Source organism: Gymnoscopelus microlampas, assembly GCF_963454915.1.
Source record: "Gymnoscopelus microlampas genome assembly, chromosome: 22".
In the NCBI taxonomy this organism is placed as follows: Eukaryota; Metazoa; Chordata; class Actinopteri; order Myctophiformes; family Myctophidae; genus Gymnoscopelus; species Gymnoscopelus microlampas.
In genome coordinates this window covers 1,900,676-1,928,583 of record NC_139959.1, presented here as the reverse complement: position 1 = coordinate 1,928,583, position 27,908 = coordinate 1,900,676, and the positions used below count along the sequence as shown (strand labels likewise).

The following is a 27,908-nucleotide window of genomic DNA, read 5'->3' as shown; positions in this document are numbered from 1 at the left end:
AATGCATCCGTGATTTACCTGAGTTTATTAGCGGTGGACATTTTTTTAAATAAATAAATATTGCTTGATTGTTGCACTATAATATTTGCGTTATGTGTGGAATGCACTCACAATAACACAAACAGCAGTTTAAATGAATTCAAGTTAATTTCACAAAGTAATCACTCAAAGGTTTTAAGGACCTTTCCAGATAAACCTTTGTTATGGAACACCAATGTTATGTGATTCCCAATAACCTTACTAAATGTTAATCAACCCCTCTTCTCCTTGGCTGTGTGTGTGTGTGTGTGTGTGTGTGTGTGTGTGTGTGTGTGTGTGTGTGTGTGTGTGTGTGTGTGTGTGTGTGTGTGTGTGTGTGTGTGTGTGTGTGTGTGTGTGTGTGTGTGTGTGTGTGTGTGTGTGTGTGTGTGTGTGTGTGTGTGTGTGTGTGTGTGCGTGCGTGCGTGCGTGCGTGCGTGCGTGCGTGTGCGTGTGCGTGCGTGTGGTAACAATATTGTTGTTGTCGTGATATCACAATAACTTAAAGTAACATTTTGAGTACAAAAACAGGGTATCTTTTATATCGTGGCATTGCTACAGTACTTGTCTTTTACTTTTAATTAAAACATGTGAGTACTTCTTTCACACCACTGGTAGAAATCCACTGTCACTTCCCCTCAAACTATAGCCTCCAGACACACCTGCACAGGTGCTTATAGTCATGTGAGTGTGAGTACGTGCAAAGGCACCTAAACCTAGAATTATGCACGCAAAGACGGAGAAAGGTGTGTGTGTGTGTGTGTGGGGTGGGGAGGGGGGGTTGTAGTGCGGCGCGGCTCTGCTTTGCATATCGCCATGGCGACGTCTTTTGAATGATCGACTGACAGTTATGGAAGTCTTGGCCCGCGTCCAAAATCTAGGAAAAACAAACTGAGGTGTAAAAAAAAGAAGAAAGAAAAGAAAGAATAGTGAGTTACCGGCGATCCTGTTGAGTGACGAGGACTTTGTACTGTGTCCGTTACAGTCATCAGCCATGCGGGCAGTGCACGTGCACATACACACACACACACACACACACACACACACACACACACACACACACACACACACACACACACACACACACGCACACGCACACAGACTGGACAGCCAAACCTTGGCTTGGAGACACACCTTAAGGATTTTTTTTTTGCGCACCAAAATTAGCCAATCTACAAGCTCACAACGGGGCCACGCTGTGGCCTGTTGTGAGCTTGTAGATCGGCTATTTCCTGTGCACAACTCTGGCAGGCAACCAAGTTCAACTCCAGCTTTGTGAATGTGACACAACCTTGAGAACAAAGGCAGTTTGACTTGAAAGACCAACAGCCCAGTAAAAGCACTAAATGTCTGCTTGCCACCTGGCTCTCAACAGCCTGCTAATCATTAGATAATAGACAGTATACTATCAGTATATTATCCCTATTTAACATTCTGTTCTGTTTCTTGGCGAGAAGTGTATTCATAATAGATAGATGGGTCTGTTTTCCTAGCCTACTGTTGCTTAACATCTTTGGGAACACGTCCCACGTTTTCTGTTTTATGTGGTAGTGTGCAAATTAGCCTTTTGTTTTAGTGTTATTGTTTTTTGTTCAGTGAAGCAAGTTGTTTTATACAGAACATGTGCAGTCGTGTGTGCGGCACCTAGGAGATGGGTGCATTTCCAAGAGCTTTGCTTTTGTTTGTGTGTGTAGGGAATTCCTTAGAAAGATAGAGATAATTTGATTGCATTTAAAGTTACTGTTTAATAAATCATAACGTGTTGGGTCCCCAGAAATAAAAGTCAAAGTTTTATTTCTGAGTGCGACCCTCCACGTCATGGTTTAACGCTCTGACCAGAGCAGTCAGAGCGTGGTGGTAGAGACAAGTTTGTTAAGTCCTACTGTGTAACCTCCATTTTAGTACTCTTTTTGGCGATACCTCTGGTAGCTGTAATTGTATTGTTTTGTATTTATATGTGATGTATTTTATACAGTGTACCGGATTAATTAGAAGTAGCATTTAATTGTATTGTGTAGCATTTAATACACAATTTGTACAGGTTTCATTAGAAGTAGCATCCTTTTATTGTGTTTAATACACAGCGTGTAGAAGTAGTATTTTTTCCCCCACCTAGGGCGCCCTGATTACAGGCAAACATATAACACAAACATTACAGATTGCACAAGTGCAGACAGATTTCAAGGTATTATTGACAAGCAGTTTAAAGCGATCGAGTGACATTTAATTCTCAAATTCTAAAACAGATTTTAGACAGTACCACATGTTTGGGGCATAGTAAAGAAAGGCGATCTCACCCAGATCAGATTTAACAGTGGGGACGTTTAAAACCCAAGTAATCTTGTATGCGCGTATGCTGAAACAAACTATAAATGTTAACAAGCCGTTAAGATAATCAGGCAATCACTTAAGCAAGACTTTGTAGATCAAAACGGTGCAGTTCCCTCCTCACGGCCAATGATGGCCAACGGACCTTTTCAAAAAGCCTATAGAGTGATGGTTTCTTCCTAGAGTAAATATGACCATCCACGATCCACTTCCCTTTTCCCGTGTAACGGTGACATGCCAACCGATAACACACTGGACAAATACCATATGTTTATCCAGGCTGCTATCAGTGGATCAGATTATGGATTCCAGGAATCCTCTACTGTTGGTACTTAATGAAATGACTCAGTCTGAAGTGTGACTGAAACTGAGATGACTTGAGGCTAAAGCCTGATTTATATAAGTTGCATGCTGGTTCCTTTCACCAGAAATAGCAGCTCTACAAGCTCAAGGTTCAAGGGAGGTTTATTGTAATTTCATACCAATAAGTAGGAACAAAATGAGTTACTCAGGTCCCGGTCATGAACGATAAAATACAACATATACACTAAATCAAATTCTAAGCATACATAACTCTGAGTGCCAATGTAAGCATTCGCACATGCCCACTAACGGCATAATAAACAATCTTCTGCCGTTATCTGAAGACTCACATCTTCAGACTCCACCTTAGCCCGTAGCACTTGCCCTAGCCTTGACGACCTTGCAGGCTTATGCAAAGGCTAAAATGTAATTTAGATAGCATGTTATTTAGACTAGCCAGGTTCCTAGCCTGGCATCCTATAGTGTGTATAGTTTCAATGTACAGACTATTTATTTTTTGATATTATACTGTTTAGACTGATGATAGGTTCTTTGTTTACCTCTGATCTTAGATTACTATTTCTACGCATTTGATGTATTACCTCGTATTTACAGCAGCGTTACAACTGATTCATATCTCACACTTCACAATTTATAAGTGCAGTGGTCACTCTCGCGGTTCACAGGCGCAGTGATCACAAGCAGTGATTTTTTTTTACTTAAGTAAAAGTGTCGAAATACTCTGTTACAAGTAAAAGGTCGGAATTCTAAATAAAAGTACAAAAGTATTGGTATCAAAATGTATTAAAGTGCAACGCATTGTGAGCTTGTAGATCTGCCATTTTCAAATGGCTTAAATGTATATAGGGCTGAAGTTGTGTATGTATGTTTTGTAATAATAATAATCAAAATCTACAAAGTAACTAGGAACTAAAGTTTTCAAATAATTGTAGTGCAAAAGTAAAAAGTACAATATTTGACCCTGAGATTTAGTGGCGTAAAAGTACTGCAATACACCAGTAAAGTTAAAGTACCTCAAAATGCTACTGTAAAGAATTCAATTGTACTGTAAAAAAATGTATTGTAAAAAAGTACAGTATTGAGAAAATGTACTTAGTTACTTTTCACCACTGACATCACAATTTCAAGGGCTCAGAGTTAACAAGGCTCATGGTGTTCTTACGCCTGGCGGTCGTGGCCCTAACCGTACAGTACAGTATAGTACAGTAGAGTACACAGCCTCCTGCCAGAAGACAAACAGTCCATGTGCAGGGTGGCTGCTGCCCTTGATGTCCATGATGTTAGTGGGCTTTATATCCTGCTCCTGCTGGTGTAAATCAATGTCAGGTAGCCTACAGTAGGCTGCTTGCAGTGATTTCCTGCAGACTTCACCACCCGCTGCACAGCCTTGCTGTCTGCAGCAGAGTAGTTTCCACACCACAAGCTGAGCTTGTAGATCTGCCATTTCCAGAACTAGACATGATGTACAACATTCGCCAACAAATAAATAAATTGTAATGTCTGCATGCGTGTCACAAAAGAAAAAAGATGCACAACTATTGTAAGATAAACCAGGCTTTTCCTCTCTCCCTGAGGAAAAGCAGGAGAATGAAATGGAGAGAATGACCATAAATTAGACCCTCCATAAAAAAATCATTGATTTTGCGATGAAATATGCGGGTGTTTTATGTGATTTTATGCGGTGAAATTGCGGGAAGTTGCGAAATATGTGAAATATTATATGAAATATGCGGAATAAGCTAAAAGTTGCAAAAAATGTGAAATATGCAGAAACGTGCGAAAATATTATGTGATGCGATGCGCCCTTTTTGAAAAAAGGGACCCCTGCATAAGTATGCGCATAATATGTGATTATACGCATCATTATTATAATAGCATAATCACGTTTTTCTAGAGCGTCTAATACATAAGCAGGGTATTATAGAACCTACATTATGAGCGGAACACTGTGGTTATACAGCCTGCTTCATGACCCAAACCCTAGAAGTTTGTTTTACTTAGCTTATAGGCAAAAATAGCTTTCTTTTCCCCCCCTAAACATTGGGATGTTTGTCTTCAAGCTTCCCTGCTGTTAGGTAGTGTCCTTTTGGAGTACATAATAATACCCCATTGAAGTGTCTCTAGTTGTGCTGAGCCAAAACAAGCCCTTGGGACATGAAAGAGAAACAGCCATTCAACGACAACATGTAACCTCTGAACATGGACACTGAAAGCCTGGTTTATGCTTCCTGGCATGACAGTGTCGCGCACGAATAGAAAGCAGCCGATCTACAAGTTGTGAGCTTGCAGTTTCAGCTACTTTTGGCACGCGACAGTATAAATGAGCTGTGAGCCAATATATTGTTGAGGCTATTAGGCCTCAATGGCTTAGCCAAAAATGGCACACCTCAACAACCCGTCCTATACTATAGATCAGGGGTCTTCAACAGGGGGTCCGGGACCCCTAGGGGGTCCTCAGAGTTACTACAGGGGGTCCGCCAAATCTTTGTGTGATATGATCTTTTTTTAGCATCCCTTTTCTGTGGAGAACTTTAGCCAACAATAGCAGATCCACAAGCTCACAACGCCTCGCGCTGCGAGGCGTTGTGAGCTTGTAGATCGGCTATTTTTGGCAAAGAGGTATAGGTGTAGAGGGGGAAAAAGAGTAGACCAAGTAAACAAAAAAAGTTTAATCTGAAACACAATTGCATACAATATAGAGGGGGTCCCTGCTTCATCTCTCTCTCAGCTATGGGGTCCTTGGCCTGAAAACGTTGAAGACCCCTGCTATAGATTAATAGAATAAATACAAGCATGTGAAAGTAAAATTACTTTTATTTAGTCTGAAATGCATAACCCACAAAATGTACAAAAAACTGGTCAAAAGTCAACATAAAGAAATTGTATCTAAAAAAGATCAAGTGTGTGTGTGTGTGCATGTGTGGCTAGTGGTTAGAATATGGGTGGTATTACGGCAGTGGTTCTCAAACGTTTTGATTTCAAGGACCCCTCAGTTTGGTATGCATTAGACCACGGACCCCCATAAAAATAGCTATTTTTTTTACACAAATCTTCTCTTATGGGCGGTACGAAATCCCTTTTGAGATGGGAGGGGTTCGTGCATGGTCAAATACATACATTATTTAAGAACCGCTGCATGGTGTAAATACAGAGGAATTCTGCTTCTAGTAGTGTGGCGTTGTGAGCGGGCCTTTCGGCCCTGGCGTCAGCTTGTCCACTCCACCTGGCCACAATGTTGACGCAGCGCCACTCCGAGGTTCAAACCCGAGGAGAGAGAGAGCCCTCTGAAGGAACTCCTCACATCAGCAACACTAGGAGAAACTCGCACTAGGAATAGATCTGGGGAGACGACCGGGGCAGTGTAGCAGCTTTTTAGATGTGTGTGTGTGTGTGTGTGTGTGTGTGTGTGTGTGTGTGTGTGTGTGTGTGTGTGTGTGTGTGTGTGTGTGTGTGTGTGTGTGTGTGTGTTTTCCCTGGTTCTAATATATTTATTTATTTACTTAACCCGGGTCGGCATACTCGGCGGCGAGTCTCCGGAGCTAGCTATGCCTTTTTTACATGAGGGCTGCGAGTTTCCTCCCGAGGTTCCCAGACAGACGATGATTGAACGCGACGTGTAAGATTACGGTTGAATTGGGGATACTTTTACAGGCTGTGGTCGTGTGTCGTTTCACTGCGGGGACCGATTTCGCCCGCGCTGAAGCGTGCTCGGAAACCACTTACTATGACCCCCTCTGCCATTACATTTTTAGGGATTTTTTGAATTGCCAGAGACTTAAGACAGGCTTAAGACAGAGGCTGAAGACAGGCTTAAGACAAAACCGACTGTAACAAGGGCCGTGAGCCAGTGACTCATCACCACGTCCTATCTTTAACCCATTAATACCGGGAAAGCGTCCGTCATTTTAGATTTTAACCACTTTAACCATTGTCTTATACTTTGGCTATTCAAAAATAGCAGATATACAAGCTCATAGCACGGCACGGCACCGAACTTGATCTTCAATAGTTGTTTTATATCATGATTTTTTTTGCAAATCATTGAATATATATATCTCTGCTGTCCAGCCAGAAACTGCTAACTCCAAAACGCTCATTGTTCAGGAAACGCAAAAACAAAATATACGTTTTTAAGGAAATGAAGAAAACCTTATATTTTTAAAACAAAGCAATACTGCCTCATCAAAGTTGGTATAGTGACTTTATATATTGTCAGATACTTGCATGTGTCATTATATTATCAACACTTTAACCAAATCGCGGGTAAATCAACACTTTACCCAGCGCAAGTGGAGTTAGCAGTTTCAGACGAGCAGAAATCAAGCTGAAGTGGAGTTAGGTGTCCAAACAACAGTAGCTCCACTCGCTGCTGAGGGAGAGGTTTCAAAAGGGTACAAATTCTCAAAAGCTAACAATGGATCTCCAAGCTCACAATGCATCACAACAACGTGTGAATTAATGCCCTGATGCTTCATGCCACTTATCATATAGGCCTACAATAATAAACAGGACTTAAATATTACAATAACTTCTGCAAAGAGGTAGTAGAATAGCGCGACAGAAATGCTATGAACGCCTTTCTTCTTGTCACATTGCTCTCCTCATTAAACACTTAATAGATTTTAGAAATATAATTACTTGTTTTCATAACATTAGCGTCAGTGCTAAGTTTGATAAACAGGTACACTGCATAGTTTTAACAGACTACGGGGAGCTTGTTTACGTGGTCCTCCTCCTCGTTCACTGCGCAACGCGCTCTACTCATGCTGTTGAAAAGCAGCGCTGTAGAGGAGAGGGGGGAGTTGTTTGTTTTTGACGGACAGTTTGAGGATCCAATGGAGTTGGGAGTTTTCGTCAGAGGCGCTTTTTAGTACTTTTCATTGGTTCAAATGTTTTGATATTTTACACAGACCTAAAGGGTGTTCAATAGCCTTGATTTATGAAAAAAAAAAAAAAAAACTGAAAATGGAGTTAGCTGGTCCTGGCTGGACACCGACGATATACTTTTTTAAGCGAACATTTGTAACTCACATCTTTGCTTCTACAATGTCTTCTAAATTCTAAACAGTTCTTTGAAAAAACCTATGTTGCTATAATCAGTGGTTCTCAAACTTTTTCTTGTCAAGGACCCCCAAAATGATTTGTATTTGGCTGCGGACCCCCATCTCAAAATATGTTGTTCCAGGGACCCCCAGAAGCCAAAATTTGTGTTAAAAATGTTTGCTTTAAAAAAGATATATATTCAATGATTTGCACAAATCGATTTTTTTTCTCTCGATTCTTCCGCGCTATGAGCTTGTATATCTGCTATTTTTGAATAGCCAAAGTATAAAATAATGGTATAAGTGGTTACACAGATATGCGTTCCTGGTTTTAATGGGTTAAGACTGTGTCCACGTCTGTCTGTCCGTCTTGTCTGTCGCTCTGGCCGTGCCGTTCTGCCGTTGTGGGGTTTCGCTGCTCTTGCCAGAGCTTGGCAGGGAGATAGTATATCTTCCCCTGAAAAAAAAAAGCCAAGGTTTGTTTGAAAAATATATGATATTTTTAACTGGATGTGTGCTCTCCAATTTGGGTGTGTGGGGCGGGGAATGTGGCTCTGACCACAGCTTGGCCGTGGAGGCCCCTGTATCAAGAGCTGCTGAACCCCCCTTCTCCCACCTCCTCCTCCCCCCTCCCTCTCTCTCTGTGAACTGTAGCTGAACTCTTGACTAGAGGGTTTTAGCTGCTGGGGAACTGGTGGATAAGGACTGTGTGTGTGTGTGTGTGTGTGTGTGTGTGTGTGTGTGTGTGTGTGCGTGTGCGTGTGCTAAATACTGTATGTAGATGGGTGCCTGTGTGAGTTTCTCCTCCATATCTACCGGTACATGTACTTGTGGGTTTTGTTAATCATTTTAAATAATAATAAATATCTTTCAAGCCCATATGTAAACAAAGCTGCGCTTTACATAAAAACAAATAAATCAAACATAAAAAAAACCAATCTAGAATATAATTGGCCTAAGGGAGGTGACCTCTGACATCACGCTCATGTCACCATGACTCAGCCATAACCATATAAGGAGTTCCTAATGCAGCTATGCCCAAATATGGAGTCATGGCATCAGGTGCAAAAAAAATCAGTCGGCTCCATATATGGGCATAAAAGGGGGCATGCCCGGTGGCATCAGGGGGGCAAAGACTGACAGATGCAGAGATCTCCATATATGGGCATATCAGTCGTTTCGGCGGTACGAATTCTAGATGTGAGGGCCGCGTGGTGGGCCGTACCTCAAGTTTACAAAAAATGCAGTGTGAAAGGAAAACATTAAGACAGTACGGTACTATCATCAGGCATCTTGAGGCCATTAGTAAAAAAAAAATGAAGTGGATACGAAATAAAACATAAGGGAGAATCAAACAATTAAAAGAAAGTTTTTTGATGGATCCATGTTTTAAGAAGTGACAGTGATTAAGCCAGCCTGATAGAGGTCTACAGTAGCATCAACAAGGTATTATACCCATAAAGCATCTTGCACGTCTCCTCTGTCGACGTTCTGATTGTTAGCGCCCCCCCTGTGTGTGGACTTATCCCCCCTTTCGTGTAGCTCTTGTCTAGCACAGTGGTTGTCAAACTTTAAATTTCAAGGTAACTCTGAGATCATTCAAACAGGAGCCATATGAACCCTCACGGCTCCATTTGGTTCCGTTTGAATGCTCTCAGGGTTACAGACCTGTAATACTCCTTCCGACATCTGAACTTTTCTTCGGAAAGGGAGGTAAAATGACTACAAATTGACGTCATTCAGAACGTCTGATGGGCTCTCTCAGAAATTGTTCTCAGAACTGGTGCACCCCCAGATGTCCTGACTCTCCGAATTTATAGTTCTGAAAGCCTGTCCGAAGGGGAAGATTTCCAGACTTCGGAAGGAGCATATATGTATTGGCCTTAAGGGTCTATTTGGAACCCCCTCAAGGAACCCTGAGGGTCCCTGGACCCCACTTTGAGAACCACTGCTCTAGGACTTGTCCCTCTATTGTTTTAAGAACCCCTGTGACCGCCTCTCTTCCGTTTTACTCCATAGATGCGAAGGGTTAGGCTTGACCTTTGACCTCTGCTGACACCATCCTCTCCTTGCTGTTACTGTAACATTGCGCTAATACACATTAATCCAACCTGGTGCCTTTTGTGTTGCACTCTCTCTGTCTGTCTGTCTCTCTCTCTCTGTGTGTGTCTGTCTGTCTCTCTCTCTCTCTCTCTCTGTTTGTGTCTGTCTGTCTCTCTCTCTGTGTGTGTGTGTGTGTCTGTCTGTCTGTATGTCTGTCTCTCTCTCTCTGTGCGTGTCTGTCTGTCTGTCTGTCTGTCTGTCTGTCTGTCTGTCTGTCTTGTAGGAGTTGATTCCCCTCATCCTCTGCACGGCCTGTCTTCATCCAGAACCTAAAGAGAGAGACCAGCTCCTACACATACTGTTCAACCTCATTAAGAGACCAGACGACGAGCAGAGGTGTGTGTGTGTGTGTGTGTGTGTGTGTGTGTGTGTGTGTGCGTGTGTGTGTGCGTGTGTGTGTGCGTGTGTGCACTCGCGTGCCTTCGTGTGTCTGTCCACGAGGCAACATAAGAATGTCCATCCCCACCTAAAATCATTGTTTTAGTACTGATGCAATATGAGAAAATTGATTTTTATTCCAAAGGGAAAGTCATAATTTTAGCGACAGCCATCCTAGCACAGTACACATGATATACACACAACACATAGATACACACAGGAAAAGCCTCGGTGTTCATTTAGCTCTGAATATTGTGCCCTGCACAATACACAAAGACTGCAGTATTTAGCCTGCAAACGAGGATGTAAAGAGGAATGTGAGAAAGAGAAAGTGTCAGGGGCCACTTTGCTGATGCAAGTGCAACTGACACACTCTGAGATAAGAGAAGAACTTCCCAAACGGGGAAACTGCGTTGGTCACCCATGCATAGAAGACACATCACATAATTCATGAACACAACAAATTCCATAAAGGACCTTACTGAGAACACGTCAATATACTGTAATAAGCACTGCTTATTTCCTTGCTTGTGTCGCTAGTTGTTGCCGATTTACCTGATAACTTCATGCTAAGCATGTTGTTTAGACAGATGCTAGGTTTGCCTGCCATGTGTTAACTAGGATCCATGTGCCGTTTACTCTGATGTTGCACTTTGTCACTCTCAATAAGAGTGTGTGTGTGTGTGTGTGTGTGTGTGTGTGTGTGTGTGTGTGTGTGTGTGTGTGTGTGTGTGTGTGTGTGTGTGTGTGTGTGTGTGTGTGTGTGTGTGTGTGTGTGTGTGTGTGTGTGTGCGTGCGTGCGCGTGTATTTCCATCCACTCCCACAGACAGATGATCTTGACGGGTTGCGTGGCGTTTGCCAGGCATGTGGGTCCCACCCGGGTGGAGGCTGAGCTGCTGCCACAGTGCTGGGAACAGGTACTCACCAGGGCCATGGCCGCCATTGCCCTTCAATTTGGCCTTATGCCCTTCAAGAAATGATATACCCTAAGGTCCTATGGTCTTGATGCCCCAATCCCATCTGCAGACTCTACACTGCCCCAGAGTGCCAGCTGATTTCACCCTTTTCTCCTTTTGCCTCTTGAGCCATAGTGCTCAAAACGTCACTACGGAAAGAAATCTTTGCAAAATGGCATCTGCCTGCTGTGTAGATCTTTTCTTTTCCACACTGTCACTGTTACTGTAACAGCTCCTGTAACACCATACAGAACCAAATATTATGACTCTTCCTCTCCTCACACAAACACCACCCAAACGTTCAGAAACAGTAAATACGACTTGGAGATATAGATTTTAAAAAAAAAGAAGAGCGACTCACATCGTTACAACAGGCTGTCGCAACGACAAAAAAGAACGGCCTCATTGCCTCTACTGTCCCTGACCTCCAAATCAGCTGGTGTAGCAACAGCAGCTGTGTCTGGTCAGGAGTCTGTGAATCTGCGGCCAGGGAGACAAATAGCGGTTTTACCACAGGGTCAACTGGCATGGTGTTTATGGTACCATAGCTGTTATTGTCTTCTTCTCCTTGTGTGACCTTCTGTGTGCGTCTCATCGCACTGTATCACCCCATATGGTCGACACATTTTGAATACCAGACTTTTTACTTGTAACAGTATATCTACATTGCAGTGTTGATACTTTTATTCAAGTAAAACATGTGAGCACTGTTTCCACCACTGCAACATCGTACACAACACCACCCTATATTATGTCATCCCTCGTCACTCCCTGCCTATACTACAGTTAGACCCCTACGATCACGATGCCAGGCTGTTAGACGTCCCAAACACAAATAAAACGACAGTAGGTGGCAGAGCTTTGTCCTATCAAGCCCCTCGTCTCTGGAACCATCTCCCTAATATCCACATCCGACAGTCTAGCTCAGTCAACATATTCAAGAATAAACTAAAAACACTCCTTTTCGCATCAAAATTTCACATCACCAAGTCTGAACCAAGCACTACATTACAGTAATCCAGCTCAATGTTTTTTTTCAATGTTCCTTTTTTTTATCTCAAATTGCCTACATTGTTATCATGTGTGTGATTTGTACGCATGTGTATGCATAAAAGTACTAGTTTTATTTTAGCTTTATTATTGCTTGTAGAGCCCTTTGGGACATGTTTTGTTTGTGATATTGGCCTGTAACAAAATCTGACTCTCATGCATGACCGTTCATCTGTTTCTGTGTCTCTCTCTGTTTCAGATCAACCACAAGTACCCAGAGAGGAGGTTGTTGGTGGCAGAGTCTTGTGGAGCCTTAGCACCGTACCTGCCTGTATGATCTTTACTATGTACATTTTTATATATAAAATGCACGAGTAATCGAAAAAGAGAATCACGGTCTCAATTCTATGGGTAGTATGCCTAGTAGCTGGTGAAGATTATGATAAAGATGCTAGACGAGAGCTGATATATGCCTTCTCACAACTACTGTTACTATGTATCTGCTATGTTCGGCGAGCAACACCATCATACAACAAAATAATGTAATCAGGCTTAAGCCTCAAAATGTGGATAGGCCGTACTCCACCTTAGTAGTGTACTTAAAGTACATTAGCCAAGTGTACTGTACTTTAAGTACAGCACTACTAACAAGAATAGTGTGAGAGGATCGTGAGTAATTATTGGGGATAAAAATCGTGATTCACATTTTAGCAAGAATCGTGCAGTCCTAATATGTACCGGATGTATACATAATCAATCATATAAATGATTGAAAATGAATAATGCACTCACTCTTGCCTTGTCTTTCTCTCTCTCTCTCTCAATCTCTGTCTCTCTCTGTCTCTGTGTGTCTCTCTGTCTCTGTCTCTGTCTCTGTCTCTCTCTCTCTCTCTCTCTCTCTCTCTCTCTCTCTCTCTCTCTCTCTCTCTCTCTCTCTCTCTCTCTCTCTCTCTCTCTCTCTCTCACTGTCTCCCTCTCTCTCCCCTTCTCTCCATATCTCTGGCTCTCTCTTTCTCTCACTGTCTCTCATGCTTTGTCTCGCCCTGTCTCGCTGTCTCTGTCCCTCTCCCCCTGTTTTGTCTCTCTCTCTCTCTCCGTCTCTCTCTCTCTGTCTCTCTGTGCAGAAGGAGATCCGCAGTAGCTTGGTGTTGTCCATGTTGCAACAGATGCTGACGGAGGACAAGGCTGACATGGTCAGAGAGGCGGTGGTCAAGAGTCTGGGCATCATCATGGGCTACATAGACGACCCCGACAAGTACTCCCAGGTCTGTGTGTGTTACTTGTACTGTAGTAATACAAATAAAGATGTCCGGTGTACAGTATATGGACATTAACTAGTTTGAAGTGTCAGGACATCTGGAGGCGCTCCTTCAGAAGTTCTGAATGACGTCAAAAGGAGCATGTATTGGCCTTTTATGAGGACCAAATATCCCCCCATGTGTTGCAGAATTTGAGAAATAGATATTGCTCACAACGCAACACGTGTGTGTGTGTGTGTGTGTGTGTGTGTGTGTGTGTGTGTGTGTGTGTGTGTGTGTGTGTGTGTGTGTGTGTGTGTGTGTGTGTGTGTGTGTGTGTGTGTGTGTGTGTGTGTGTGTGTGTGTGTGTGTGTGTGTGTTTGTGTGTGTTAGAGTTGCATGATTTGTTGGTTGGTTCCGTCCCAGCTCCACCTGGCACTGTCTGCACTGAACTCCTAAGTGTTTGTGACTGGGTCCTGTGCATGGCTGCCTCTGCAGTTAGTATGTTATGTATTTATGTCTTTGTTTATTGTCAGGGACAATACAAAAGACATTGTTACGTGTCACAGATGCATGAGACACATGGCATTGCATATGGTTTCTAGCCAGAAGCCATTTATTTTTCCCCCCCAACCCCCTGTCCCTGGTTAGAAGCAGCTTTTTCATTCCAAAATGTAAAATTGCACAAAAATAAGAAGAGACACATGGCTGACTGTGGCTACCAAAACATAATAATTCTACATATTGTGCTAATTGTTGATGAAACACAGCGGCAGCGCTAGTGTGTGGGGGGGGAGCTCCTTTCACACACTGTTTCACAAACCGCAGATTAGGACTTGGCCTGACAACATTTTTCCAGTCGTTGTGAATGGCAGTGTAATAATGGTGATTTACAGGTGTAGTGAAAGTTCTTAAAAAGACTGAAAGACGACACCAAAAGTAACGTTTACAAAGTTTACTGACTTCTTGCAGTAGAAAAATACAAACAGGTGGACAACATGTTGTTTTGGTAGCTTGGTTCAATAATTCACGTGCGTTCATGCAAGCCTCTGTATCACAAGATCGAACAAAAGATGTACCGGCGATCTTTTTAGGTTGTGAGGCATACAACCTAAAAGTGTGAATGTGAGGCATTACAGCCTAAATGCTGTTTTATCTGCTGCACAACGATAAAAACGCTGCTTCACACAACATCAATGTTCAATGACAGCCGTCCGCGGCGTTGGCGCGTCACCGAACCAGACTGAAAACCTTCTAATCAAGCCTATGGTCGCTCCTCCCTCCTCCCTCTGCCAGACCGGCAGATGTTCTAACAAACCTGTCAAATGTATCCAAAGACTGCAAATTATTTAGCCTACCACACATGATCGATTAATCCATTATGACCCAGAAAGCATCTGTCATTTTAGATTTTAACCACTTAAATCATTATTTTATACTTTGGGCTATTCAAAAATAGCAGATCTACAAGCTTGTAGATCTGCTATGTTTGAAAAATCATGAAAATGTGTGCAAATCTTTGAATATGTATATATTTTTAAGTGAATATTTGTAACTCAAAACTTTGCTTCTGGGGGTCCCTGGAACTAAATATTTTTGAGATGGGTGTCCGTGGCCAAATACATATAATTGTGGAGGTCCTTGACATGACAAAGTTTTTTCAAAAAAACTGTTAGGATTTAGAAGACATTTGTAGAATGGGCCTCAGGTCTTAATGGGTTTAATTGATCAGTTGTAATTAAGTGTTTGCTACCTGTACACTGCTGTCCTGCAGGGCTTCGAGCTGATGCTGCTGTCTCTGGGAGACCCATCGGAGCGGGTGATCAGTGCCATCCACCAGGTGTTCATCCCTGCCTTCGCTGCCTGGACCACAGAACTGGGAACCCTGCACACCGTGCTCATCCCCTCCCTGCTGGCACGCATAGACAAACTGCTCATGGTAAGTGTGTGTGTGTGTGTGTGTGTGTGTGTGTGTGTGTGTGAGAGAAGTATGGCAGTGATTCTCAACCAGTGGTCCTTGAGGGGGTTCCAGGTGGTCCCCACCTATATGAGAGAGTTGGAGAGTTGGTAACCAAATGGACCCTTATTAGATCTTTAACTCTTGAGAGCGTAAAATGAAACCAAATGGACCCTTACGGGTCCATTTGGTTTCATTTTACGCTCTCAAGAGTTAAATTATTGTTAAACATCTGCATTACTTAATTAAAGAATTGTTATGAAGAATTATTATGATAGAATTGTTATGGGTTAGGGATACGATACGATAATACTTTATTGTCAGTTTGCACTGAAATTTGTCTTGCGACCCAAACAGCCATGTATGCAACTTATAACAGTACACACATTTGACATGACACAAGAAAACAACAAAATACAAAATACATACATAAAGACATGCAAAGACAAGAGCAATGTCCACCACTCAGCCTACCCCTGGCCTATAACTCCTGATTAAGCCTCAATGTCGTCTGATGGACAAAGGACCTCTTCAGTTTGACCTTATTGTATGTTGGAACACGGGTTAGCGGATATCATAGGGTTAGGGCCTCTCGAGCCAGACTGTTGCCTTCCCACACATTTCAAATGCTTCCGTCATACGGTCTGTGCAACGGCAGCGCTGAAAACCATCCAGGAGTTCCGTTTAGTCTTCTGCAGTCGCGCAAATTTGTCCCAATGCAAAAATAATCGAAGCCTGTATAGCTTCCTGCTTATCAGAAATGCAAATTCCAAAATATATTTTCGTGAACTGATCACCGCTTCCTTTCTCGGCTTTCAGGGGGTGTAGTTCAATACTCTATGTACCGGTAGTATTCGGAGATTATTATGGACTAATTAGTCGGGCTATGCGAGACTAGGTTAGGGTTAGGCTAATGAACTTTCTGCTTGTGTTCTGAATAGGGGTGTGCCGATATATCGTCCCGCGATATATCGTGATACGTTTTCGTGACGATATCTATCGTTTTTTTTTTTTACAATCATTATAATCAGGCATGCAAACAGCCCCGAGGTGAAAAGGGTGACAACATGTGGGGTTTTTTTTCGGTCAGGTGTCACACTATTTGGATTCAAAACGGCTATTTTAGCTGAAAAGCTACAAGTTTGCATGTCTGAATAATGCAAAAAACAGAATTATTGCCTATCGAAATCGTATCGAAGTTGTGAGCCCAATATCGTATCGTATCGTTTCGTGAAATTAGTGTATCGGCACACCCCTAGTTCTGAATTGTTCACCATGCACACCACAATGATATACCTGCTTTATAACCACCCCCATCTCTCTCTCTCTCTCCTCTTGTAGCAGGGTGAACACGGTCTAGATGAACACAAGCTGCACATGTTGCTGTCGGCGCTGCAGTCTCTCATCCCGCCTCTGTTCGCCGTGGTGCTGCAGAACGCCCCCTTCACCAGCAGAGCCAAGCTGCAGGGAGAGACGCCCACTATAGAGGGTGGGACACACTTCACACATATCACTGATGTATATCAGTGAGGACATTAACATTTTAGGATGGCTCTTTTATTAACCCATTGAGACCTGAAGCCGATTCTACATGTCTCCTAAATCTCAACAGTTTTCTGAAAAACATATGTTTCTATATCAGTGGTGCTCCAATCTTTTTCATGTCAAGGACCCCCAAAATGATATGTATTTGGCCGTGGACCCCCATCAAAATATGTTGTTCCAGTTACCCCCAGAAGCAAAGATTTTAGTTAAAAATGTTCGCTTTAAAAAAATATATATTCAAAGATTTGCACACATTTTCACGAATTTTCAAAAATAGCAGATCTACAAGCTCATAGCGCGGCACTCGGTGCCGCGCTATGAGCTTGTAGATCTGCTATTTTTGAATAGCCCAAAGTGTAAAATAATGCTTTTTAGCTCAAATCTAAAAATGACACAGTTCCAGGTCTTAATGGGTTAATGCCATTTGTACAACGTTGGGGCATTATAACTGTAAGCCTAAAGCTGAAAAATAGCAGATCTGAAAGCTCACAACGCGTCCGTCGCGTATCTTATTGTGTCAATGTAAAGATTATTAGTTTGACTGTATATTGCTTAGACTGACGCTAGGTTCATTGTTCACCTGGTATCCTATAGTTGTACAATGTACGGATTATTGTTTTGATAGTATATTGTTGAGACTGATGCTAGGTTCTTGGTTTACCTGTGATCCTAGTTTACTGAGTCACTAGTAAACTACTGTCTCTCTGCATTTGCTGTATGTGTTAACCTTGCTTGTAAGTCGCTCTGGATGAGAGAGTCTGCTAAATGCCTAAATTGAACATTGTTAACCCATTAAGACCTGGAACTGTGTCATTTTTAGATTTGAGCTAAAAAGCATTATTTTACACTTTGGGCTATTCAAAAATAGCAGATATACAAGCTCATAGTGCGGCACCGAGTGCCGCGCTATGAGCTTGTAGATCTGCTATTTTTGAAAATTCGTGAAAATGTGTGCAAATCTTTGAATATATATATTTTTAAAGCAAACATTTTTAACTCAAATCTTTGCTTCCGGGGGGTCCCTGGAACAAAATATTTTGATGGGGGTCCGCGGCCAAATACATATAATTTTGGCGGTCCTTGACATGAAAAAGATGGAGCACCACTGATATAGAAACATACGTTTTTTCAGAATACCGTTTAGATTTAGGAGACATGTAGAATCGGCTTCAGGTCTCATTGGGTTAATTGATTGACCTGTGTGTTATTTGTGTGTGTGTGTGTGTGTGTGTGTGTGCAGTGACGCGGTTCCCCAGGCCGGCCTCTCCTCTCCAGGATGTGTCCACCATCGTCGGCAGCAGAGAGATGCTGAGCGTCCTGCTGGTCCTCTACGACCACCAGCTGGAACACGAGGGCACCACGGGCTGGGAGGGCCTGCTGTGGGTGGTCAACCAGCTGTGAGTCATCATTACACTAACACACTACAAAAAAACAAACACACCACCATATTGTTGCTGTCGTCTAGCCTGGTAAACCCTCCCTCCGGAAATCTCATTTCCATTTGATTTCAGGAGTGAGTCTGGCATGATCGCCCATTGTGGGAGTTTCTAGCAGAATTACCAGCTAACCGAGCCTATCAGCGTCGTCGCTCATCGTTCTGTGATTGACAGCGACAGTTGGCCAATCAGGTGGCGAGTACGAGTGAGCCCGAATGGGACCGCGTGCAGCCGACAAAAATGGAACGATCCGCCATTGTTTCTGTGGCCAGTTACACTTTTTACTTTCGGTTTTAAAAACGGTCTCAAACTTCTTTTTTGAGGCACGGAATTTACTTTTAAGATATTGTTTGGATAGAATTTTGTTGTTTAACTTCATATATGTGGTCAAGTAATCATTACAGAGCCTATTTAAAAATAAAATTTTAGAGAACCGGGAGGGGCGGGCAGTGCCACGCATGTATCCCAATAAGGCAACCTATTTTGGGCATGGCCGTCTCAAAAGTCCCGTTGCGTCACATTAGTCTGGAGGTCTGCTGATTGGCTGAAGGGGAACAACGATCATTGGCTGAAGGGGTTGTCCGTCAACGGTATTACTCCCGCCCAACTCCAGCCCACAGCCAATAGAGCATCGCAGTTCCGCCACTTCCTGGTGCCGGAAGTAAATACTCGATGCATTTTTCCCATTGACTTTTCCAAAAATATGTATATCAATCAATTTAAGCCTAGAATCAAGCTATCCAGGATAGCGGTGAATCATGACCATAAAACCTTTTTTTCTGTGATTTTTATTTTATTTTATATTTAATGATATGATATACTATATTTAATAAATACCCTTTGTTTTGCCGTTTTCAAAAAAGTTTTTTCACAGAATCAAACGTTTTATGGTCATGATTCACCGCTATCCTGGATAGCTTGATTCTAGGCTTAAATTCATTTATATAAATATTTTTGTAAAAGTCAATGGGAAAAATGCATTGAGTATTTACTTCCGGCACCAGGAAGTGGGCGGGAACTGCGACGCTCTATATTGCAGAATGGGCGATCATGCCAGACTCACTCCTGAAATCAAATGGAAATGAGATTTCCGGAGGGAGGGTTTACCAGGCTAGCTGTCGTCAGGCATCTCCATATTTTAACTTTGTGTTTTTTTTCGTAAATTAACGACACCCTACTTGATCATACTACAGCGTCACGCAAAAGCATCAAAAGTAGCAGATCTAACAAGCTCGAAACGTGGCGCGTGAGCTTGTAGATCTGCCACTTTTACTATTTTTGATAATAATATCAGCTCATTTTACACAAGATTAACCCATTAAGACCTGGAACTGTCTCATTTTTAGATTTGATTTTACACTTTGGGCTATTCAAAAATAGCAGATATACAAGCTCGTAGCGCGGCACCGAGTGCTGCGCTACGAGCTTGTAGATCTGCTATTTTTGAAAAATCGTGAAAATGTGTGTAAATCTTTGAATATATATATTTTTAAAGCGAACATTTTTAACTCAAATCTTTGCTTCTGGGGGGTTCCTGGAACAAAATATTTTGATGGGGGTCCGCGGCCAAATACATATAATTCTGGGGGTCCTTGACATGAAAAAGATTGAACACCACTGATGCATTCAGATCTCAATGGGTTAAGGTGCAAAGAGTGTCTGTTCAAACCAATAAAGGACAAAGTCCATGGCCAGGCTCACGTAGAGCTGTAACTCTCACTGGTAAAACCAGTAAAATGGTCATGCCTTGTTCATGCCTTGTTCAATGCCTTGTTCATGCCTTGGTATAAAGAAGCCGGGTGGAAGCTGTTCTTAAACCTGTGTTGTTGGTGCATCAGTACAAAATGCTAACATCACATACATGCATGCATGTGTCCCCCCCATGCAGCCTCCCCCAGCTCATTGAAATAGTGGGTCGCATCAACGTGACGTCGTCGACCTGCGTCCACGAGTTCTCTCGCTTCTTCTGGAGACTCTGTCGAACCTTCGGCAAGATCTTCACCAACACTAAGGTAAAGCTCTCACCTGGACACACTAAATAATATGCAAATGTATGTACTGTACAAGATCTTCACCAACACTAAGGTAAAACTCTCACCTGGACACACTAAATAATATACAAATGTGTGTACTACATATCGTCACTGTCGGGTGGAAACCTTTTATGTTCAAACATGTTACTTTTAAGGAAATATAATATGTAAAATATAATATGGGGGAAAGAATTAATAATTCTAATGGATTCATTGAATCCAATGTAGTTATTATGTATCTAGTTTGTTGTTTTCAGGAAGAGAAAATAAAAAGAAGAGGGGGGGAAGGGGGCAGGGAGGGTATGGAGAGAACGAAAGAAAAACAGAGTAACATGTGGAAGATAGGCAATTTTCTAAATAATGATATTATACGGTACCTGTATACACATAGCATAATCCAGCTGGTACAGCATGTACATGAGGTTAGACACTAAGGTGGTAGCACCTCGGTAGATCCACATAGCAGCAGGTATGTACCTGAGACTTGACATTAACCCATTAAGACCTGAGGCCGATTCTAAAAATGTTTTCTAAATCCCAAAAGTTTTTTGAAAAAAAAAAATATACATATATTTTTTTTCACGATTTTTCAAAAATAGCAGATATACAAGCTCATAGCGCGGCACCGAGTGCCGCGCTATGAGCTTGTAGATCTGCTATTTTTTTTAAATCGTGATTTTTTTTTTTTAGCCAAATAATAGCCAAATAAATCTAAAATGACACACGCATCCCCGGTCTTAGTGGGTTACGGTGCGAAAGAGTGTCGGCGCACGTTGTACGTGAGATACAGTGCAAGCGGAGAGTATCAACGTATTTGTCAGGAGAGGGAAAGAAAACACGGAGAAAGAACTTGCTGACAGTGGGCTGAGGGCAAGTCTGAACCCTGTGGCGGGTTCAACGTGATTACGAGGGGACCGCCGCCTCGACCGCGGCGCTGACCTCGCTCTAAGATAGGAAAAAACAGCTTTAGTCTGAGGGGCCGCGGCGGCACTCTCTCTCCGGTGACAATAATGCTAACCGACTGTCGAGGACAGTGATGGTTGCAGTGTGAAATTTCTGACATCTTCCTTGCACCGTTTTAGGTTAAACCGCAGTTCCAAGAGATTCTCAGGCTCTCCGAAGAGAACGTCGGTAAGTGGAGCTCAAGCGTGCACGCACGTGCACGCGACACACACACACACACACACACACACACACACACACACACACACACACACACACACACACACACACACACATACATTGTTGTTGTAAACAAGCTATTTAGAGCCAGTTATGGGTGTTCCCCTGTCCCCTCTCATTCCCAGCATGTTTTGTACAGTTATAAGAGGCGCTTGGTCTCAACTCTTTGCCAAGTGATTTAGCGTTGGTCTGTGTGGTTGTTTATGAAATGTGTGCTGGGCAGCATCTCAGCCAAGTCTGCGTCCTGATCGCCATGTGCCATAACGCCATCGCCGTCCCCACTGCACCCCATCGTGTCCTTATTCCATTACACACACAAAAACAGTTGCTGTTTCTTTAAGCCTGGGGTCCTTGAGGGGGTTCCACAGAGTCCCCATCAAAATGAGTTAATATAGCCCAAATCAGTTAATAACCACTTTGTAACCGCGATGTACAAACTTACTGTGTATCGCGATGTGGCGCGTTGTGAGCTTGTACTTGTAGACTGACTATTTTCACTATTAAATATTGCTTTAGTGTCTTAGTTCATAATGTATTTTCACCAGTTTGGGTCCTGGGGAGACAGACACGACATTTATCTTTTGGGTCTCGAGCTGAAACATTTGGTATGTGTAAAAACAAACATATTGATGTGTAAACACACAGACTGATACACAGACGTTGAATGCACAAAGCACAGTGTGGTACACCGCTTTACACGTCAGCATAATGACTGGTTGAACTGGTGTCTGCGGCGTGTCTCCTGTACCATCTGTATTTGTTTTTTTGGAATCTTATCGCTTTCATTATTCCACTGCATTTCAAACCCAAAATTATTTTACTTTTGACTCAACTGCATTTCCAGTAAGGGACCCCCCGTGCGCCGCAAACCTACCCAAAATGCAATGCGTTGGGAGCTCGCTATATCCTTCTTCTTTTTTTTTACTTTTCAAATGGCTACATTTCAATACAGCAATGCATTGATATTAAAAAATAAATAGTAATTTGTACTTTTGAATACTTTAAAAGCAAGTAAGTACATGAGTAAAAGTTTGACAAAGCAATTTCGCTTGTATGGAGTAATATTTGACCAGATGTATACTTTGACTCAAGTACTGTGGTTGAGTACTTTGTCCACCACTGATTATTACTCACATTTGGAACCACAGTCTAATCTAACACACTTTAATCATAAACTCTGTACATAGAGTGGTGTGAGTGTGTGTGTGTGTGTGTGTGTGTGTGTGTGTGTGTGTGTGTGTGTGTGTGTGTGTGTGTGTGTGTGTGTGTGTGTGTGTGTGTGTGTGTGTGTGTGTGTGTGTGTGTGTGTGTGTTTGCGTGTGCGCATGTTCATTCTGTTTACATATACTGCATCTGTCAAAACTTATTTTGTACCAGTCAGTGCGAGCCGGTAGTTGAGCGGATAGTTCGTCGACCACATAATCAGCAGCATCCACCCCGGTTTGATTCCTGCCTCGTGTGTCATTCACGTTCCTGTGTTGCATGTCATCCCCCCTCTCTGACCTCATTCAATTTCCTGTCCCGCTACACTTTAACTCATTTAAAACATTCGAAAAATAAGCTGCAGTGCACTGCTCTGGAAAACTGTCTGAGACAGTTAGGGAACGTGTCCACAGAGAACGCCTTTTGAGCTGAGGAGCGCTTTGGATATCATGTCCATACTAGCGCTCACACACAGCTGGAACTGGGACAGTTGGAACTGTGAGGGCATCACGCCCTCATAGTTCCAAGTTCCAACCCAGTGTTGATTTTGACAGCAAATTTTGATTTTGATTTTGATTTAGTCATAGTCTTTTGAATAAAGTTCTGTTCAGTTTTAGTCATGTTTTTTGTCACCTGAAATGTTTTACTTTTAGTCGACTAAATCTACAGTTGATTTAGTCGACATCGAAATGATTTTCACTTAGCTCCATGTCGAAAATAGTCGATCTACAAGCTCACAACGCGCCGCGCTGCGACACGTTGTGAGCTTGTAGATCTGCTATTTTCAGAGCACAACACCCGAGCGCAACCAAACATAAAATGACTTGTCTTTTAGTTCTACTGGATCTCTTCTCCACTAGTCCCTCACTAACATTTTGTCTAGTTTTTATTTGTTGACGAAGTTGTCAATGTATTTAGTCTTAGTTTTAGTCATCATAGCTTAGTTTTTATTTCGTTTTTATTCCGTTTTCGTCAGTGAAAAAAGATAGTCGACGAACAATGTTCGTCATAGTTTTAGTCGACGAAAATCAACACTGATATCATGTCCATAGCGCTCATACACAGCGTGACGCCCGCACTGTTCCAACCTATCAACCTATTGAGGTGCTCAATGCTCAAACAACCTGTCACCTGCGTTATTAGCACACATAGCTTAGCTGAAACACCAAGGGCTTCTCGTGGTTGTGGTAGCGATTCAAGGTCGGGTTGTAAATTACCGGGGTTGTCAGACACAACCAGGAGGATCAAAAGAGCAGCGCTCCTCTCCAAAAGTTGAACTGTTTCCAGCTTGAAGCGGCCAGGGCGCTCCGCCAAAAAAAAACGCTGGGCGTCGAGAGCGATGAAGCGCGATGGTCAGCACTGGGAGTAGGAGCACACCAGCACGTCTTAATCATAGAAATGCACGTCAGACTGCCAACCTCAAAAGGCGCTCTCAGTGTGCACACGGCCCCTTTACACTCCCATCGTAAATTACAGTAATTTGGTGGGAGTGTGACCGTCTCAGAAGTTGAGACAGTTACACTTTGCACTCTTCACACATGCAGGGTCGAGGCCAATTGGAATAGGGATGCAACCGTCCCTCATTTTCTCCGCGATCATTTTTCTATCGATGACTTTTTTTGATTATTTGAACAATTGAGAAGGCAATGTTTAAAAAAATATATGTATCAATGAATCGATTAACCACTTCAGCGGGGGTTTTTTTTTTTGCTTTCTCGCACAATGGTGCCATGCGAAAATAGTCAAAAACTGCTGATATACAAGCTCACAATACGTTGTGAGCTAGTACATCAGCTATATTTACTATTTTTGCCTATAATGACATGCCCAAAATAGGGATACATTTTTATGAAATGATTGATAATTTGTATAATAGATTAAATCGATTAGTTCGATGAACTGTTGCACCCCTAGATCTGAATAATTAGTTATTACTGTATATGTTTTGTACAGACGCTACAGCAGGAAATGGCATTCTGCTCAAGGCCACCGTGCCCATCTATGCTACTGGAGTGCTGACGTGTTACAACCAGGTAAATTAAATACTGCTTGAATGAACTTTTATCATTTTTATATTTGTCTTGTCTTGTGATTGAAGTGGTCATCTTAGTGTGTGAGTGTTAGCACTGTGTCCTTAAGGATTGTTTGTTTGAAATATGTTAGTGGTCCACAGCTCATAAAAAGTGGAGAACCCGCTGACAGATAGAGGACTCAGCGGTCCTTGAGGGACTTCTAATTCAGTGTCTCTCAATCTTTTCAGACCGCGACCCCCCCAAAATAATCATATTTGAACTAGGGACCCCCCGCCCTGATAAGCACTTATCTTAATTTAGTTTGACTCGGTTCCACAGATAAGCATTGTGAAAATAGCAGATCTACAAGCTCACAACGCCGCGTGTTGTGATGCGCTGTGAGCTTGTAGATCGGCTATTTTCAAATGTTTTGCCTCTTTCTTATATTATTTGACGATTTTGAGTATTTTTTTCTATTCTATTTTTTTTTGTATTACCTTAAATTGTCACTTTCTCTCTTCTGGGGACACCCCCCCCCCCCCAAAAAAAAAATCATGTGGGGATCCCTCTGGGGGTCAACTAGAACCACTGTTCTAACTGACCGTTACAGGTCTGTAACTCTCAAATGGACCATTTGGATCCATCTGTACGCTCTCAGAGTTATGGGGGGTTATGGGGGCACCGCTCTAAAAACCTAGTGACTGATTGCTTGAGGGAGTTCTTAATGACCCTTATAGGTCTGTAACTCTTGAGAGCGACTGCGTACAGATGGTCCCAAAATGACCCTTACATTCTCAGAGTTATGGGGGTTCTTGAGGGTTCTTGCTCTTTAGACGAGCACTGCTCTAAAACATAGTGACTGACTTGCTCCCCACAGGAAGAGGACCGTAAGCTGCTGGTGGGTTTCTTAGAGGACGTGATGACAACTCTGTCTCTGTCCCACGCTCCTCTGGACAGCCTGAAGGCCTCCTTTGTAGAGCTGGGGTAAGACAATACACACACACACACACACACACACACACACACGCGCACGCACGCACGCACGCACGCACGCACGCACGCACGCGCGCGCGCGCGCGCGCACACACACACACTTGTTAAAAACACATTTTTAGAGCAAAGTCACTTCAATTTGATGTTTTGGATTTGATTAACCCATTAAGACCTGAAGCCGATTCTAAAAATGTCTTCTAAATCCCAACAGTATTCTGAAAAACGTATGTTTCTATATCAGTGGTGATCAAACTTTTTTTTTACATTATGTCACAATATTGATATCAAAGGTTTGGTATACATAGGTATTTTATTTTGTCCATGTCGCCCAGCCCCAATTATATCCTATATTGAAATTGCCCAGTTAAATACAATTACACTGATTACATTATGTTACAACATATCTTAGATTAGATACATTTCTCTTAATTCCTAAATCTATCCTCTTTTTTTTTTTTTTATATATATATATATATACCAAATACTGGTGCTTTTACAAAAAACCCACACCTGCCAACACTCCTGAATTTAGCAGGAGACTCCTGAATTTTGACTTGCTTCTGAATTGTAATTTCTCCTGGAAACGAATTCTCTACCCACACTCTACCTTATTTCTCACAGTCTAATGTTGGCAGACCATGTCAAAACCAAGAAGTTGAGCTGTGTTGTGAAACTCACTTATCCTTTGTATAATGTGTCCCAACAATGTACTATATTGGTGTGTTTGTGTGTGGCAGGGCAAACCCAGTCTACCATGAGTTGTTGCTGACCGTGCTGTGGTATGGTGTGGTCCATACCTCTGCACTGGTCCGATGCACGGCCGCACGCATGTTTGAGGTACCACACACACGCACGCACGCACGCATGCAGGCACACACACACACACACACACACACACACACACACACACACACACACACACACACACACACACACACACACACACACACACACACACACACTAGGGCTGGGCAATTAACCGAAAATGTGTTGAAAGAAGAACGTTTTTGGGGGGGGATAATTTATTTTCTTACATCATATCAATGAATGAACATGAAACATTCTATATCGAATTGTTTGATTAGCCACTCAACCCTGTATAATATTTGGTTGCACAATGGTGGCGTAGAAATATATAATGAAAATAGCTGATCTACAAACGCACAACTCACAACGTGTCACATCATATAAATATATATATATATATATATATATATATATATATATATATATTTTTTTTACTATCGTTCATTAATCGTAATCGAAGCAAAAGTTTGAAATAATCGAGATAGAAGTCATATCGCCTAGCCCTAACACACGTGTGCGCGCGCGCGCACACACACACACACACACACACACACACACACACACACACACACACACACACACACACACACACACACAGAGACAGAGACTGACAACTCATTGATCATGAGCCAAGAATGCTACTAAATGATGATTGTGATACTCTCAAAGTTATATCAAATGTTTCACCTGATAACTGAATTCTTTAGAAACCATCTGCTGTTGTCATTTTATCCCAGAAATTACCTGCCATGTGTCTGCTATTCTGTGTAACTTAAGTATATACCAAGAGAATATGTGTGTGAGCTGCATTTATGCAAATGTTGGGCTCTGTGTGCTGCTAGCACTGCTTGCTATTGCTGCTGTGTAACATACCTACATGTAATATGTAATATACATGTACTATTTAGCTTTTTATAAGTGTTTATAAAATAATCCCTTTGAGACTGTCTTCTATCAGTGCCCTGGTTCCAATTCTATCACCAGAACAGCCCTCTAGCTAGCCCACTGTACACTGTTACTGTAGTTCAATACTAAATTCATTACATGGCTAAATACATCTTTTTTTCTCCTTCTGACTGGAGTAGTGTAAACTTTATGTTTACACACACACACACACACACACACACACACACACACACACACACACACACACACACACACACACACACACAATTATACGTGCACGTGGATTCCATTGTGGTCCATTGTTATTCATCAGTAATACATATATTACAATACAATACAATACATATTGGTAGAAAAAACTCAGTAGCATCAAAAGGTACATTAACAGAGAAAGGAGGGAGGGGGGCAGAGGATGCTACTAGCTATCTAGTGAGCTTGTAGATCTGCAATTATTTG

At 42.3% G+C, this 27,908-nt stretch overlaps 1 protein-coding gene across 7 annotated transcripts in view; it reads left to right on the top strand.

Moving 5' to 3' along the window:
* Nucleotides 1-27,908, top strand: part of relch (RAB11 binding and LisH domain, coiled-coil and HEAT repeat containing) — a 100,033-nt gene that overhangs the window by 31,067 nt on the left and 41,058 nt on the right. For all 7 annotated transcript variants that reach the window (XR_014600085.1, XM_084048354.1, XM_084048351.1 and 4 more), the window contains 12 exons: nt 10,039-10,151; nt 11,021-11,111; nt 12,400-12,471; nt 13,265-13,405; nt 15,153-15,317; nt 16,677-16,824; nt 18,121-18,277; nt 20,205-20,328; nt 21,432-21,480; nt 24,688-24,767; nt 25,624-25,730; nt 26,477-26,576. Coding sequence is in view for 6 of the 7 variants with exons in the window: in XM_084048354.1 (XP_083904480.1) it covers nt 10,039-10,151; nt 11,021-11,111; nt 12,400-12,471; nt 13,265-13,405; nt 15,153-15,317; nt 16,677-16,824; nt 18,121-18,277; nt 20,205-20,328; nt 21,432-21,480; nt 24,688-24,767; nt 25,624-25,730; nt 26,477-26,576 (1,347 nt within the window). In the remaining variant the exon portion in view is untranslated. The remainder of the gene's footprint in view (nt 1-10,038; nt 10,152-11,020; nt 11,112-12,399; nt 12,472-13,264; nt 13,406-15,152; nt 15,318-16,676; nt 16,825-18,120; nt 18,278-20,204; nt 20,329-21,431; nt 21,481-24,687; nt 24,768-25,623; nt 25,731-26,476; nt 26,577-27,908) is intronic.